This window comes from Pyrgilauda ruficollis, unplaced genomic scaffold (genome assembly GCF_017590135.1).
Source record: "Pyrgilauda ruficollis isolate IOZ18807 unplaced genomic scaffold, ASM1759013v1 scaffold62, whole genome shotgun sequence".
NCBI classification, from domain to species: Eukaryota; Metazoa; Chordata; class Aves; order Passeriformes; family Passeridae; genus Pyrgilauda; species Pyrgilauda ruficollis.
This window is the reverse complement of record NW_024527933.1, coordinates 2,989,839-3,007,406: the sequence shown is the minus strand read 5'-3', so window position 1 is coordinate 3,007,406 and position 17,568 is coordinate 2,989,839. Positions and strand designations below refer to the sequence as shown.

Sequence of the window (17,568 nt, the reverse complement as noted above, 5' to 3'; positions counted from 1 at the left end):
TTCCCAGAACATCCCACCAGACAAGACAAAGAGCCATTGCAGGGCCAAATTCAGCTTTCATTACTGGTGCAGCACTGCCAGCAGCAGCCCCTCACAGAGCCAGCAGCACACAAACTCCACAACAAGGGACATTTATCTTGCATAAACTTGCCAGAACCAGACATAAGTGTGTTGCACAAAATACACACAACAAAAGGTCACCACTTCCCAGGAGAACGCTCAGACTATGCAGCCAGAGGAAGGTGTGAAGGATCAGAGCCCACGCTGCAGCAAGAGACTTCACACCATTCCAGATTCTGCTCTGCAGAATCCATCACCTCCTCAGTGAGAAATTAAAGCACCACACACTCAGGTAGAGCAAAAGGGTTTGTTAAAAAAGTCACACTGAACACTCTGCAACATTTTAATTCAATAGACTGTGAGCACTGCAGGAAGCTGCTGTTCCCTCCCTTCATGCTTGAACAGCACAGTGAAATCTCAATCTTAGCTGGGCTCGGGGCATTCCAGAGATTAAAGCTGCATTTAAACCCACACAACACAAATGCCTACAACATTTCCTTACCGGTGCTGCTGTTGGAACTTCCAGAGTTTGGTGTAAACATCAAATGTTCGCCCAAAATAGGATTGCCACTGCTTCTGCCCATACTGAGGTAAATCCCTGCAAGAGACAGTGACAAAAGCAGAATTAGGAAGCAGAATCCAGTCAGCCCAACATGACAGGAGCACGTGTATGTCAAAGTCAGAACTGCTTTGTTCAGGATTCATTGACATACTTTAGAATTCTGCCTGCACCCAGAACTACAAGAACCATGATTGCCAGAGTTTCTCAAAACCTGTTGTTACTGGATCTCTCCAAATAGGAAATGATCATGTTCCTACATGCAACAGGTGTTAGAAAATAGCTTACAATTTTGCTAGAAGGGAAGTAATTATATGGTTATATGCACAGAAAGACAAATTGGACCCTTAAAATATCATAATACAGAAAAACCCTACCCAAGAACAAGCAGATGGAAATTAGTTGATATAGACTGATAATATTTATTGTTACTGATTAGGGAAATAATCTTTTTCAAACGGATATGGCCGTGTTTCATACAGAGCCTATGACATCACCAACAAAACCACTGCCCCACTATCACCAGGCCAGGCCAGCATATGGATGCTCACAGTCAGTGCTCAGTGGGTTCTGTTACACCACATTTGTCACCCTCTCACTCACAGCTAGTGACACGACACAACCTGAGAACTTCTGTTTTTTCCTGTCAGTCTCCAGTGCTACAAGGTGAGTCAGCCAACCCAGTTCAGCTCTGCTCTCCCACCTCCCCTCCATTTCCATGCTGTGCTATTCCCACCATATTTCCACCCCACAACTATGATGTATTCCTAAGGATTTTGGCTTTAAACATTTGTGCTCTCAACCCTCACTCCTCCCATCTCCCAGGAGTGACCTGAACCTTGAAATAAATGCAACAGAGCAGACCAAACCCTTGAGTCCCACGTTCCCTACACATCTACACCACAGCTCATTCAAAGGAGGTGCACAACTCTGTAAGTGGATGTAGAACAGCTTTTCCAAGACAGAATCCTCTTTCATTTGATTCAAGACTGATTTCCACAAGGAATGCTCTCTCAAATCACTGTGCTGGCTCATGCACTACCTTCAGCAGACAGAAAAGCAGCACATTCCACACCCAAGCCTGGAGGGTAGAGACCAAGCACCACCTTTAGGAAACCTTGCCATGTCCTCTGAAGGAGGCAGAGAAGCAGAGCAGTACACACCATTTCAGAGCAGCGTTCTGGCCTGTTTCTGCTCACTGTAATTGCTTTAACAGCACCCGAGGTAGGAAAGGAAATTAATATTCTTCTGCTCGCCAGCCAACTGTACTTCCCACACAGCTTGAAGGGACCTAGCTCAGCTACTACAAGTAAAATGAATCCCTTACCAGCTACAGCTCTTACCAGCCTGGAAAAGCATTCCAGTACTTGGTGCTCATATTCCATGAAGATGCCAAAGAATCTGGGCAGGATTTTACAAAAAAAAAAAAAAAAAAATCCCTTCAAACTTGCAATGGGCTGCTCAAAATCTTGCAATGTATGTTGGTGTAGCAAGGGGTAAACAGGAATATAAATATGTGCTTCAGGGTACCAACATCTTCATTCAAATACAGCTTGATACAAACACATGCAAATTTAAAGCATTTTCTGCAAGGAACAATTCACCACCTTGTCTCATTGTAATAGATGTAAACATTTTAGCTAAACAAAAGAAGCTAAGGCACTGTCCAAACACACACCCAAGATACAGCACAGACTCTGACACAGCAAGAGGCAGCTTTAATTTAATTTAATTAGCACATCTATAAGATTCAACGGTAAAATATATATACAAAAAAATATATAATTACAAAACAACACTGAAATGGATAATTTTTTTAAAAGCTATACAAATCAAAGTTCCCTGACACTAACTTATAGAATGCCTGAATTAACAAGTTGACTTGAAGAACCCTAACTAACCCAAGCAAACACCCTTCTCTCAAACACCAGTACCTGCACAAACTAAGAATTAAGCAGGCATGTGCTGATGATGCTCATGCACTGATCCCTCATCAGTGAGCTAATTAACACACCCACCTTCACCACAAGCCCGAACATTCTAACATACCCTAAACACAAAGCCCAGCTCGACTCACTGCGCTGTGTTAGATGCGAGTGTGAGGAAAGGAGAGGTGCTCTCAGAAGCCTCTGCCAGGGCAGTGCCCGTGTGTTTGGCACTGCTGTCTGCAGCCACTGCTGCCTGTCCACACGGATATTCCTCCTGCAGCCTGCCTGCCTAATTGCAGCTGGCATAGCTGCACAACACCATGGATTCCTCGGCTCCCCAGGGAACGGGAAGGATCTCCATGGAAACAGACAGTAGCACTTGTTCTTTTGATAGTATTCTGACATGGCTGTAATAAAACTTCATTTATGACAATACATTACTGTGGTTTCACTACAGCTTTCTGCAGAAAAGAGGTGCCCTTCCTGCCATCCCTCTACTGCTCTGTGCCGAACATCACACATGCTGCTCCCATGTACCAAGAAATTTTGCCAGAAAACGGATGCATAAGCAAAAGAGGACATTTAGTGCAGTTTTTTCAATAGAACATGGGGACGTGCATTATTTGGTGAGAAATAGCCCAAAAGAATCCCAAACTCGGCTGATTGCAGAGTGGGCTTTTAGCACAGCTGCTGCCACCAAAGGAGACAGGGAATACATGACCCAGAAGCAATTATACACCCAACTTGAGAGCTCAAGACCTATATCATGACAAGACTTTTTGCTGCTTCCAGATCTACAGAAGGACACCAGAGCAGTGAGGAGAGACAAAGGCAGCAGGTTTTCCTGTGGGGTGTGCCCAGCCCAGGCTGCTGGCTCAGCACTGCTCTGGCTGAACACCACTACAGGAGGGATAAAGGGGCAACCAAACGAATCCAAATGCAGAGGGACTGGAGATTTGATTTAGGACAGTACAACAGCCTGCAACAACAAGTGGAAACCATTTCCAATTCCTTGGCTTTCAGAACATTCCAAATGGGACGTGAAGACAAACTCTGATGTCCTAGAATGATGGGTTTCTCACACTAGGCACACAAGACTGGTTCTCTTGCTGCACCAGTGTGGCTGATGTTCAAATTTCACAGACAGTCCAGAATTTTATCCAATTCTTACTGTACTCTTTGTCTCCACAAAGACCAGCACTACTTACGTGCTCATAATTAATTCTCTGTCAGGAGTTCATTTCAGCCATGCTGCCAGATAATACTGGCTGAAACCCAATTAAAGGTGCTGAGGTGTGCTTGGCCAGCACCACATGGAAGCTGTCACACAGGGACATTAAAGATGTTGACAAAGTCACAGAGACTCAGCAGCACCCTTCAAAGAGGAAGGCTACAATAACTGTAAGTTTAACATTCAAAGCTTTAAAGACATTCACAGTTTTGACAGGTGATAAAAAGAGACAATTTCCTTTTATGTTCATGGGTTTGTAGTAGTTACAGGCTCCTGTTCCCAGAACCTGAGCAGCAGTGGAATAAAAATGCTGTGGCACAGAGCCAGGAGGTACCTCCTGAGCCTCCTTTTCTCCATGCTGAGCCCCCCAGCTCCCTCTGCTGCTCCTGGTGCTCCAGACCTTTTCCCAGCTCTGTTCCCACCCCTGGACATGCTCCAGCCCCTCAGTGTCTCTCTTGCCATGAGAGGCCCACAACAGGACCAGTTGCCTCACCAGTGCCCAGTACAAAGGGACAATCACTTCCCTAAAATACAGTTGCTGAAAATCTTTTAATTCCTTAAAGTTCCAGGCTTCTTTGTGATACTGAACACATTTAAGCTCTTTTTAACATTTAAAAGAAAATAATACCAGTGACAATACACCATGACAAACTGCTTCCTTACAGCCTCCCTCTTCCCAGCCTTTTTCATGAAAAAAGCAAGTGGGAGTGGGGAAAGGGGAGAAGAGAGCCATTGCAACATAATTCATTAGCAGTTTTATTCTAACTTATAGCCCAGGGCAGAGACAGCAGGAAGGCAGCCCCCCTGGGTCATCCTAGCAGGCATGGCCACAGGAGATGCTATCACTGGAGCACAGCACAAAGTACACTTTCGAGCAGCAACCTTGGCAGACCATCATATGTTTTCCTCAAATGCTGTATTTGGCATCTGTATTGGGAAGAGAGGAAGGAAATGCTACTGAAACAAAGACGTGGCAGGCTGAGCCCTTGCAATTTTTGGCAGCAGCAACAGCTAAGCAGCTGCCAACACAGCTATAGGCTCAGCTCCCTGTAGCTGAAGTGCCCAGAGGAGGTTTTGGGGAGGAAATCATTGCTCTCTTCTCCCTCCTCCATCACTTCTTTTCTATGAAATGTGGTAGGGGCAAGAGAAGAGCATAAAACACAGCAGCAAAGGCTGTCATCATCTTCAAAACAGAAGGTCTCAGGCATGAATCAAATGCATTTATTATGAAGCAACTGGACTAAGAATTGGGATGCTTGCCAAGACATTTCCAGGTGAACTCCCCAGAGAACAAGCACTAACAGAGCAGATACCTGAGAATTATAATGTTGCTTTATCCTGTCATTATGCCCATGGGAATCACAGGTCTTAGAGGTGAAATGGTGGTCAAGTGTAAGAAGTAACTGTGCCAGGTTACAGTAAGGACAGAGGTTCTTGTTCTGCAATATTCCTATTTTCACACAGCAGAACTGATTGCTTAATCCCATCTCTACATTTATTTGCCATACTTCATCCAAAGGTATTCTCCATTTTCTTTTCATTTAGCTGGACAAGAAGGTTTCTTTCTGGAAAAGTACCATGGATACACCAAGAAACTCCATCTCTCATCTCGAAATCTGATACAAGCACTCCCTCCCTCCACGGCAAAGGAGGCACAGAATGGCTGGAGGTTCTCTGCCACCTCTCTGATCTGAACTGGAGCAGCACACAGCCACACATGAACTGTGTGCATTTCAGGCCAAAATTTCAAGCAAAATCTATCAGAAAGCCAGTGTAATGTCATATACAGTCCTGGAAATCCTGGTCTCAAGATCTCGGCCCTTTTGCTTTAGACTGTCTTTCATGGGGGGTCAAACACTATCACCAAGAACTCCTTGTCTCTATTGCCCATTTGCCATTCAGATTTTGGAGCACAAAGTGTTTGTTTTGGATTTGGTAATCAACTTCTAAAGCACATGAAAGGATTATCAATAGCAGGGGGCGGAGGAATTAAAAGCATCTTTGCTAACCATCTGTGTTTGACTAACAGCAAGCTATAAGGGCCCAAACATACAGCATTACTCAGAGACCAGTAAGAGGCTGAACTGCCAACCAGATATGAGCTCAAACCCCTGTTACTTAAGAGACTCTACAGCAAAGCTTAGAAATAAAGCAGCTTTGGATACATGCTGTTTAACTCAGCATATATTGATATAAACAGGATATCCATATTACTGTCCAAACGTGTATTCCCCTGCAGACAACCCAGTTGGATTTTCCAGCTGTTGTTGCAGCTGCTTAGTAGATAAATGTAGATTTTACCTTTCTCCACAATTCAGATTAAGCACTTGTTTCAGCAGGCACATACAGGGTGTGGTTTTGATGTTTCTGTTTGTCACTTCCTAAATTTCTTCGCCAAAGATATTCCCTCTCCTCCTTTCCTCCCTCTCAGAAAAATCCTCCTCGTTCCTTTCTTTTTCCATGGAGACAGTAGTGGTTTGCATTTGCATGCTGTGCACTGCACAGTCACACCTAATCCTTAACTGTGGCCCTCAAACACACCATTTCAGCAATAATCACATCAATTCAATGGGATTGCCAAATTCTAGTTTACTATTAACTGGAACCTCTGCTCCTACAAACATTCTTCCATACACAGTCCAAAAGTACCCATACAGAGGTGCATTATTCTCTCCTAAACAAACATACTGGGTTTGGGTTTGAAATGTTCACTGTACAACTGACTTCAGCATCACATACTGCAGTGTGAGTTCCGAGGCTTTTCTGAAGGAATACTGTCAAAAATCCACTAACCTTAAGCCATTGAAGAGCTGCTTAGATTTATCCAATAAGTAGCAAAAGTCTGTCACCGTTTTTCTCTCTGCTTGAGGAATATCATCTTCAGCTCCCCCTGATGACATGGTTTCTTTTAGGGCAAGCTCAGTCCTAGGAAGATAAAAACAGCCATATTACTCAAAAATCAACGGCTGCTGTGAACTCATCCAGACTGAGACGCACGTTCAATTCCATGGGGATGTAACACAGAGCATGCAGTTCTCCACAGGTTACTCTCCCCAAGACTCATTAAAAAAACAGCTGAGAATCAAGGCATGGGACCAATTACTGCACAATGCACTAGTTAACAGAGCAAAATTAAAAGTAACAGTGGTACAATAGTCACAAAATAAAATAACTCTGAGGACTGTCTTCACAAACACAAAACTGACAACGAAAGGACTGTAGCACAAACAGCAGTTGGGTTTCACACTTGGACAAAGAAATCCTCTCCAAATTTGCCTTCTGCAAAGGTATTTATCCTACAGCTGTATTTAGAGACCAGCCTCAGTTCTCTTTACATTTCCTTTTCTTCTGTAACTGCTGAAAACTGTAGCTCAATGGCTCCTATTGCTAAAAAAGGCAAATTTAGCCAGAATGCTAAAAAATACTCTACCATCCTTCCACTCTGCATCCTCATGACTGTTTAATTCCATGGCTTGCACTGCCCACAAAGATACCTGCAGATCCATTTTTATTCTTCATACGAGTAAAATGTTATATTATAGAATAATCACCTGAACAAAAAACTAAGATATAATGTAGATAATTGTAGTATTGAGTAAGTAAGGGAATATGAAAGCTTACAGAGGCAGAGCAGCTTTTAAAAATCTTACTCCAAACATACACAGATACCAAATTATCCTTTTGAGAAGAGCTACAGATTTTGCAGCAGAAACAGCAACGAAACATCTCTGGAAATGGCTGCTAGGTTCTTCAGCTCTGCCATGCTCAGGAGTTTTGTGCAAGATAAACACACCTCTAACTGAGCACATGCAGAGCTTTTACTTCCAGCAGCTTCTCCACCAGTTCTGGTGTGTTTCTGGTAAGCAACAGGTTTCTATTTGTGCAGCACCTCTGTTTGGATGCTATTTGCACAAACAATTGCCTACATGTCCCAGTCCAAGCCAGGAAATGGCAAAGCTCACTCTTTCCAGCCATCAGGAAGCACCCAGAAGCATCTTTCAGCAAGTGTCACCAAAAAATCCTTTATAATAACTAAAGAGGCTTCAGAAATGCTTCCTGAACAAACACTTCATGCCTAACAAACACAGGAGAAACTGGCAGTTTCCACCCAGCTTTTTGGGGTAAGTTAGAGGGCCATCCTGCCAAGCAAGCAGTCTCATGATTCCCCAGTTTAGACAAGATGCAGCCCACATAAACTTGTTTTTACACAACCAAGTGACAGCCCACCAGAGCACCAGTGCAAGGCCATGGGGGCACTGCACAAACCACTTGCTGAAGAGCTCCAGAAAAAGGTTAAAAGTGTCTCTATATTGTCAGGTAACTGCAATATGGGGGCCAGAGTCCAAAACATACCACCCAGATGTCACGAGCTTTGGCATGAGCCTGGCAAGAAGGACTGTGAGCACCAGCCTGTGCCCGAAACCTCCAAACATTCACATTTACACAGCACAGAACAACACCAAGCACTTAAAGCACCAACATATGAGACTGGAGTGAACAGGGAGACCTAAAAAACACATGTCAGAAGTAGCCAGGAGGTGATTCAGGAATTTCAGGAAGAGGGACAATACCCCAGGTTCTGTGTGCTCCACAGCAAGGGTGACCTAAATCCTGCAGCGAGCCCGTAGGTTCTGCGCTCCACCGTGGCAGTCCAGGCACTCCAGAGCAGCTTCAGACACATTTGCAAAAATCGAGGAGCATGCTTAAGTTGCAAAGTATGTTTCATACAATCTAGATATCAGTCTTTTAATTTCATTGCAGTGAATTTTATTTTACATCACCCTTAAGTTATACTACCCAACAACCCCAACCACTGCCAACAACTGTGTCAGCCCGGGCACAGGCAAATAAAACCAGCTAGGCTTTGGGTTGTTGTTTAAAACCAAGTACTTATCACATGCAAGGAGTTCACCAGACTCACTGTGAAGAGGCCATTTATGCAATCAATAAAAGATACACAAGAAAATCCATAGCCTGCCAATGTGAAAGGTATTGGAAGGCTGGAAAAATATGTGAAGCTGGCTTTTCCAGCTGACAGAGAAGGAAAATAAAATTAGTTATTTCATGAGCTGGTTTTGGCTTATCATGCTCTGGAGGGGGTGGTATTTGGTGCTGTACAAAGGAAGAGCTACTATCAGGAGCAGCTCGGGAGAGGAGGAGGTGCTCCTGCACTAAGGACTGTGTTGTAATGCAGCAGCAGTACAGACAGGAGGGAGAATTATTATTAGAACAGCAAGTGGGCACAGTAAAGGGAGGAATACAGCTCCTGACATGGCCCTTTCCTAAGGGACTGCTCAGCTCCAAATGAACAATGTAAATAAAAAGCAACCAGGAGCACATCCACAACGGGGACCTCTCCTTCCCTTTGATACTAGAAGTTATCACATGGATCCCTGCTCATCTGCAGACAGACAGTTTTCCCAGTTTTGACAGCCCAACTACACTAGGAATATCACCTACTTAATTTCTTGTTCTCTGATGCTTTTTGCTTTCTTTCATGCAAAAGAAACTGTTGGGCTGTTTTGCACGACAATTTTTCATAAGTAACGCGTTAAAAAAATGCTCTCCAGAGTCTGCAGAAGGAGACACTGAAACATTGGTTTAAAAGACTGTTAGAATAAGACAGAAAATGGTGGCTTCCAGCAGAACTTATTATTCTCTCAAAGATTTTGCCAACTCCTCAGGCCATACAAGGCAGAAAACCCATGCTCGCCAAGCCCCACACTTGGTGTGCCAGGTTCTTCCCTACAAGCTCTCAGAACACACAATTCCAGGTTTGCTTAATGCAATACATTATTGGATTTACAGCACCCAGGGTAGCAGAGCTTCACAGACACCCCAGAGGATGGCAGCTAAAGCTGGAGCTGAAGGGCAGCAGAGGAGGGACATGGGACAGGGACAGAGGCTTCACGGTGCTGGCCAGTATTTTTAAAGTCAGATGTCACTTACATCACACACGTCTCCACTTCCCTGTGGTTTGCTGTCTTTTGGCTAAGGTTTTCCAGGCTTAGCTGGAAGGGAAAAAGAGTGCTGAAGTTAATGGCATGCACTCCCCACTGGCCCTGCCCTGGGATTCAGGCCTGCAAAGCAAGGCAGGCTCCGTGAGCCGTGAGGGAATGCTCTGGTCAGGGAAATCAAGCTGGCAATGCAAGTCCAGCATGGATATGTTCAATAAGTGCATTACATCCTCTTGGATTTGCTACATAGCCAGGATCACTGTAAGCTGCCATTCAGCTGCCTGCTGGAAGGGGAGGGTCACAACTCCCCACACAGGAAACCTCACACCCTGAAGGTGCAGCCTCGGTGTAACCTGAGGGCACAGGAGGATGTCAGGGGTCTGTCAGCTCATCTATCAGTGAGGACAGGTAGAATCAGGAGCAGTTTCCTGGATGTAGCACCTTGACCTCCTGACAGAGCACTAGTACAACTCAACTGCCTTTGTTTAAGCCATCACTTCTTCTCAGTTATGGAACCTTGACTGGTTTTCAAATGCTTCCCACTCCCTGCTTAGAGGGACAAGTAGTAACCAAAAACCAAAAGCAAACACACTTTGTTCATCTATGTTGTTGATACAGGATTTTCCCCAAACTAAGATGTTCCTAGAACTGCTCTCTACAGAAACCAATGGTGGAAAACACATTCCAGTCTATCAGGATTTTAAAGCTGTCAAACCTTGAGTCAGAGACCAGCTCTCTTTCCACTTTTCATCCTGACATATCTCCCACAGCATCACTGCCAAAAGGGGATGTGACACAAAGCCAGAAGCCCAGCTGGTATCTATTTCTTATCTGCAAATTACCAACACAGATAAAACTAACCTCCTGATCATCCACACACAAAGCCTGGAAACATCATGTCTCAAAACTCTGTCAAAAACCAGCCAATCTTACCTTCACCAAGCAGGATGCCTACCTTGGCTCCCTATTTGCCTGTCCTTTTCTTCTGCAGGCTGGCACACTCATGTCTCATGTTTTCTTTCAACGCTATACTGCACGTTTTGGGAAAACCATCTGTGTGTTTCCATGTGATCTGCTCAGAGTGCTAGTCCTGACAGAGCCTCAGACAACACAAAATGCATTAGAAACCAAATTCATTCCTCTTGCCAGAATACCTAACTCTCCATCAAGAGCCACTGCCCTGAAGTTCCCAAGACACCACTCGGTTCTGCCCAAGAAACGCTGAAATAAATAATTAGCAATTCCCCCAGACAGGCACTGAAAACCTCACAGCCTGCTGGAGTCAGGAATTCAGAGGGAATGGCAATGAGCAGTTATACATCAAACCATTTCTTCACAAAATGTAGGCAGAGAGGAAAAGATTTCTTTACGATTCCAAGGTTTTTAGTAAAATTTGGAAGCAATCACAGACATTCCTCACCCCCACCACTGTTCACCTCAGGGCACGTCTGCACTGCAGTGGCTGCAGCTCTTCCAGACATATCCAGCTCCTATTCCAGCAGCTCGCTGGATGCTGCAGGAGGCATCTGGGAGCAGGCTGAGCCCACACCTGAGCTCCTGGCAAGGCTCAGTCCCGGGGGACAGCACTGCCCAGGGCCAGCTCAGAGAGCGACCCGAGCGTTTGAGTCCCAGCTCTGCTCAGTGACCTGTGGACACGCACGTGGGCTGCACAAGGAAAAGGACACAGCCTAGGCTTTGGGGACACCTTTGTCTGAATGCCACAATGATAAGCAACTTTAGCTCAAGAAACAGAAACAAGCAGCTGTTGTATTGAACTGATAATGTTGGTTAAATCATGTTCTCTCTGCCTGGATGTTTGTTTACTTCAAAGGGCACTAAGGAGAAATGAATTACTGACTTCATATACAAATTACAGCGTGGCTGACAAAATCACCTGCAAATGTAACTAGGTCTAGCAACCACCTCCTACTGGGAATTCTCCAAGAAACTGGTTTTCCTACTAAAGTACACATTTTTAGAGCTAACTTGCAAAAATATTGCTACCTCTAAAGATTAGGCAAGAGGGAAGTCACTTAAATAAAATAATAAAAAGACACAAACCCCAGTGAGCCTGTGTATGAACACACCCACACTCCTGTGCACGAGCAGTCAGGGCCAGCAGCTGCTCCTACAGGGACAGGGAGCCTGGTCCCACATCGACCTGGATTGATCCTTCCCTTTGCATCCCAATAAATCCAGCTCTCCCCAGCACAGGGCAAGCTGCCACTGCCCTGGGGCTCCACACATTCTGAGGGGCTGGCCAGATGTTTCCTACAACACAACAACTTTCTTCTGTCTGTCCTTCCCTTTAATAAATGCACTAAACACATTACTTCAACTTCTTTTGAATTTTGTGAAAACTACTCACTAGATAATCTTGAGGACCTTTCCCCCAAGAACAACAACAGTTACATCAGACAAGGGACTGAAAAGCTGCTTGGAGAAGAAGAAAAAAGAGGAAGCCTGACCGTGCAATTGCATTCCTAAAAAAGGGAAAGGAGCGGGCAGGGGATAAATAAGAAAACAAGATAAACCCACGCAGGCACATTCCCCAGCTGCACTCTGCTGTGGCCAGTGGAAGTGGCAGAGAGCAGGCACTCAGTTACACAAGAACTGTTATACAAGTTACACAAATTTTATTACCGCAAACTGAAAGTTTACTACCCTCACATGAATGCACAATTCCTTCCTCAGAACATCAGAAGATGAGAAGATCTGCAAACAGCCTCACAAGAAGAGCTCAGAGTTAAGGGGAGCTGCCATCTCTGCATTACGTGGGAAATCTTGTCAGGAACAGTTTCATGACTTCCTGTAGGAAAATAGGCAACACTACAAATTCAACTCCGTTCTGAGTCAAATGAGTTGAAAATACAACATGCAGCGTCAATCCCATTATTTTAACTTCAAGTAAGTGCTTCACCTGTAGAATCAGGCTTTTTGTACGTTACAGACGTATTTAAAAATCCCTTTATTGCTTAGAAGCACACCTGTCTGTATCCAGAACTGCAGTTTTGGCATCCTTCCTCTCAGAAACATGCGGAGGTGCTCATTAACATCATGCCATGGAAACCGTGCAGTCCCTTCCTGCCTCCTACACTGAGATCATGGAAGCCACACCTCAGCAGCAGACTCCTCTGAATTCACTCTGGGCGGACTCACTTTGAACACACGAGACATGATCTCACCATGGGATGCACGTGGCCTTCAATCGCCTTCAGAACACAAAACTTTCGCTTCTCTTCTTTATGTTTCTGCCACTGACAATTTGTTCCAGCTTTGTCTGTTCTGCGCCCTCTGTGATCCCTCTTTCACTGCAGTTCATGACCTTTTGTGTATAGGATGAACAAAGGGCACAGGCTAAAAATGTCATCACAGTTGGGCCTCTGCTCTTCTACTGACTTCACTGGTTTGCTATTAAAAACAGGCTCAAGCTCAAAGTCAGACCAAAGAAGAATTTCTGGGTCATCAGAGTCTAGGAATCTCCAGAAGAGGGTGCAGAAGCAATGTGGAAGAGGACATAAGTGTTTCTTTTAATCCAAATTCAAATCATGAATCTGTCGTGGTGCCTGCATACCACCTACATGGTACTTAGCAGTCATTTGCTTTGTATGAAAGAGCAAGAGAAAAAAACCCATCAGGTTGGCCCACTCTTGGCAGAGGTGGGAGGGTAGAAGGGAGACAGAAAAACACCATCAGCTGTGGCAGCGAGCTGTGTGTATTTACATTTCACAGGCTGAACTATTTAGTGGTTTATTTACACACAATGTTCTTGGAGCAGCTAAAATGCCAGTTGTGTTTTATCTCGATTTTGTGGCAATGCGCATAAGCCACAGAATCATAGGAAGAGTCTGCAAATGGGAGACGAACCTCCTACATCTGGAAAAGCACACCAGGCACTGTGAGAAAGGAGAGAGATTTTGGGAGCACAGGCACAACAAGGGCTGAAATGCATTAGTTATGACAAGACACCAAAATACAACCCAGGGACTCGAAAGCAGCGAGCCAGTCACAATGCAACAGCTCGTGCTGCAGGGACTGCACATCCCAGGGTAACCCTCACAGCCGAGCCAAGCCGCGGCACGGCACGGCAGCCTCGGGTCCCTCCGGCTGCCCCTCCATGTTAGAGTGAGGAGGGAATTGCAGTCAGCTCCATTTTATGCACATTCGATGGCAAGACGCCAACACAACTGTTGACTGAGCCAAATCTGGGCCCCCTTGAACTAAGCCATCACCTAAAGCAGGGTGGAAAAGCACATGCCTCTCGCCTTCCCAGCAGCCAAGTTCCTGAAAAGCATCCCAGTTACAAGATTTTTCTTTCTTTCCTCTGACAACAACTGATGTTTTAACTCTTTTATGTAACACTCATTAATTTGAAATGAAACAGCTAACACGGAGCTGCGTTGTGCAGCAGTGGGATGGAGAGGCTTCCTCCCAGCGAGCCAAATGATTTACTGGCTGGCCCAAATGGCAGCTGAGGCCAGTGCCCGAGCTGGAGGGCAGCTATCGTCACACTCTGCAGCCTGCTCCCATCCTCGCCAAGGTGCCAGTGGCTGCCTTCCAACTGGAACTGTATTCCAACAAAAGGGAGTGCAGGACAAGCTTGGGAAAGCTTTCTGATCCCTTCGGTTCACTTCTTCCCTCCAGACCAGTGTTTGGTGGGAGCTGCCAGCACACTGGGGAATTGCATGGAGAGCATCACCACTCTGGGAATTCACCTTCCTGAGCAGGTACTGCTCCTGAGCCATGCCTCTGCCTCACAGCAGAGAAATCCCTCTGCTGACTTCTGCTTTAATTATATTTCAAAACCTCAGCTTCTAGTCTGTGTTCTATTATATTAATAGCAATAATTAAAAATACTTCAAACAACAAGTCCTCTAAACCTGCAGTTCCATCCAGGCTTTCTGGCACCGCACACTTCCTTTCCTGACTGACATCCTCAGGGAACCAGATTGATGGTTGCTCTGCTCCATCCCTGCTGCAGGGCTGTGCTGCGTTCTCTCAGCACATGTGAGCTGCAAGGTAATATTTGTGTTGGCAACTTCCTTACATACTTTACAGAACCAGACCTCCATTTGACCCTCAGTGCAGCTCCCACACACAACTTGGTCCACTCCTTATGAACTGTCTCCTCTTGCTGTAACACATGCTCCATACCATACCTCTGTTTCCAGCCTCTTTAAAAACTACCTATCTTGAACAGAGCTTTTGTGCTTCAGCAGTGCAGCTTAGCTATAAAAGCCAAGCCTGCAGAACATTCTTATGCAAGAACACCAAACAAAATTATTATAAAATCTGCATGTACAAGTCTTGGTTGTCCTCCTCCCAAGATTGCTCCAATGGAAGCAGTCATTTTTATGAAAAAATGAGAACTGTGTAAAGTTCTGTGTAAAAAGACATCAACATCCAGGTTTTTATGGTCAGAATCCAATAGCTGTACTGTGCTTTAGGGGACTAGTGGGGGTGTTGGGGGTTTTGTTTAATATCAGCTCCATTGCAGCTCTTTAGGCAGTACCACCACTCAGAACAGACTTTCACACCAGAGATCTTCCCTCCTTACCCAAAGCACACCAAGCAGAATAAAAGACAAGCCAACAAAAGTAACGTGTCCAGATAATCCAATGAATTCCCATTACCCATCTATGCCGCAGCAGATCACCAACAGCTCCATTTAACGCCAACAGAGCTAAACCAGAATAAAAGTGATGCAAGAAGAGGGGAGATGTGAGTGGCACAGGGCTGCGAGGCAGCTGCAGTGCGAGCAGGGGACTGTGCAGAGCATCATGTGACAGGAGCAGCAGGAGAGAGCTGCAGCCCCCGGCTCCCACCTCCCCAAACCTGTGCCCTCCCTGCAAGGCCACGGACAGCACCACCCGATCCCGATGCACAATGACTCGGGTTAGAAGCTTCTCGATGTTTGGAATCGTTACGCTCCGTTTTCATTACTTCCCTCCACAAAATGAAACAGGGACACAGAAATGATTAACAATGAGCTTCATGTTCGTCCTGCTGGAATGCACTTCCAGCATCTTTATCACTTGTAGATCGACTTTCTCAAAAGAGCACAGAACACGGTATCATTCCTACACATAGAGCAAAGCCCAGCTAGACATCGTTGTGATAAAATATTCCCTGGTTTGTAAGGGACACGGATTGCCAACTGAATTTTGACAGTGTACTGTAGCTACATTTCAAGGCAGAACAATGATCACATTCTCCTCTGTAGAATAACAAAATATTCCCTCTCTCCATATAGTTTCTGTGAATGGTTTTTGTATTTCCTGCACTAAAGGAGCTGGCCATCACATTCGTGACTGTCTGTATTGCTCTGGCAGCCCAGGATGACTGGAGAATAACGCTCTCTGCTCATGGTGAAGTGACTCACTCTTTCTTTCATTTAACATATATCGTGGTCCAATTCATCCAAACATCTTGAATGAGACTGTATTAATCTGATTTGAAAATGAAGCCTCTTTTTTCTACACATACGATCCCCAGCAGGGCACCAGGCTCCTAAAGTGCTTCCTCCACCATGGCAGGGACAGCACAACCACCTAAAACCACGGGGTCAGATGGGGTGAGGAGACCCCAGGCAGGAACTGCACCTGCAGATCTCACTGCAAGACCCATTCCAGGATGATTTTCTATGATCTGCAAAGGCTGCTACCGCAGCAGTCCTGCTGCCTGCAGGAGCAGAGGGAAGCACACATATTCTGGGAGACTCACTCACATTTTAGTCTTCATGTGGTCCCACAGCGCTGCTTTGCATTAGCTGGACAAGATGCCATAAATTACAGGTTGTGTTTGGATAGCTCGTGCAAAATCCAGATTTTTTTATTTTATATTAAGGGGTCCATTTTGCAGGTTGGAGGACTAGAAGTGCTTGGCCCAGACAGAGCTAAAGCATAGAAGCTTGGAGTCTGGTTATTAAATGACAGATGTGCAACTCAGACACTGGTGAAAACAGGTCCTGTTCTGTGGTGGGAGATTAGATCTGGCGCTGAAAACCTGCAGTCTTGATCCTGAATGTTTTAACAGGTTATGGACATTTTTATAAGGCAAGAAATTTGAGGGGATGACACAACATAACAACCATCCAGCTTCTGTCCCCAAGGGCGTCTCATGTCACCCATTGTCCAAGACACCTCTCTGTACCAAACCAAATAAAAATTGGTGACAAGGGGACCGCTGCGACGGAAGTTTAAAATCACAACAAACCCATGACGATGCCACCAAACCGGCAGCTTGGGTACCCAGCACTGCACAGACTGCTCCCGTAAAATCCAGCAACGTTCCACCCCAGCGGGCTCGTCCGCCGACGCCGAACGCCGCTACCTGTCAGCGGCCGCTCCACACCGGCAGCCGCGGCCGCTCCACACCGGCAGCCGCGGCCGCTCCACACCGGCAGCCTCGCCCGCCGCGGGCGGGAAGGGAGCGCGGGCAACGGAGAAGTTCATAAGGAGGGGGTCGCACGGGTGGTTCCTCCAGCTACGCTGCCAACCCAGGCCTAAGCGTTAGACGTGTCACATCGTGTTCCTCCCCTCCGTTAGCAGCAAAGACAGCGGCGAGCACGGCCCCGTGCCGCCACCGCCGGGCCGCGGCAGCTGCCGCCCCCGCCGCCCCTCACCGCGGCACCGGGCACGGACCCGCCGCGCCGCCGGGGGATGCTCCGCGGGCCCCCGCCCGCACCTGCCGCCTTACCTGGGCTCCCACGCGCGGCGGGGCTCTTCCGCCGGGCCCGGAGCTCTGCGGGGGCGAGACCGCGGTGAGGGGCGCGCCGCCGCCGGGCCTGCCCTGAGGCGCCCGCAGCCGCCGCCGCTCCCGCCCGCCCCCGCC

General features: G+C 46.2%; 1 protein-coding gene across 1 annotated transcript in view; it reads right to left on the bottom strand.

Moving 5' to 3' along the window:
• SCAI (suppressor of cancer cell invasion) overlaps positions 1–17,568 on the bottom strand; it is a 38,537-nt gene that overhangs the window by 20,093 nt on the left and 876 nt on the right. The window contains exons 3-4 of the mRNA XM_041483868.1: positions 6,572–6,703; positions 563–658 (exon numbers count right to left, since the gene is read on the bottom strand). Of these exons, the coding sequence (XP_041339802.1) occupies positions 563–658; positions 6,572–6,703 (228 nt within the window). The remainder of the gene's footprint in view (positions 1–562; positions 659–6,571; positions 6,704–17,568) is intronic.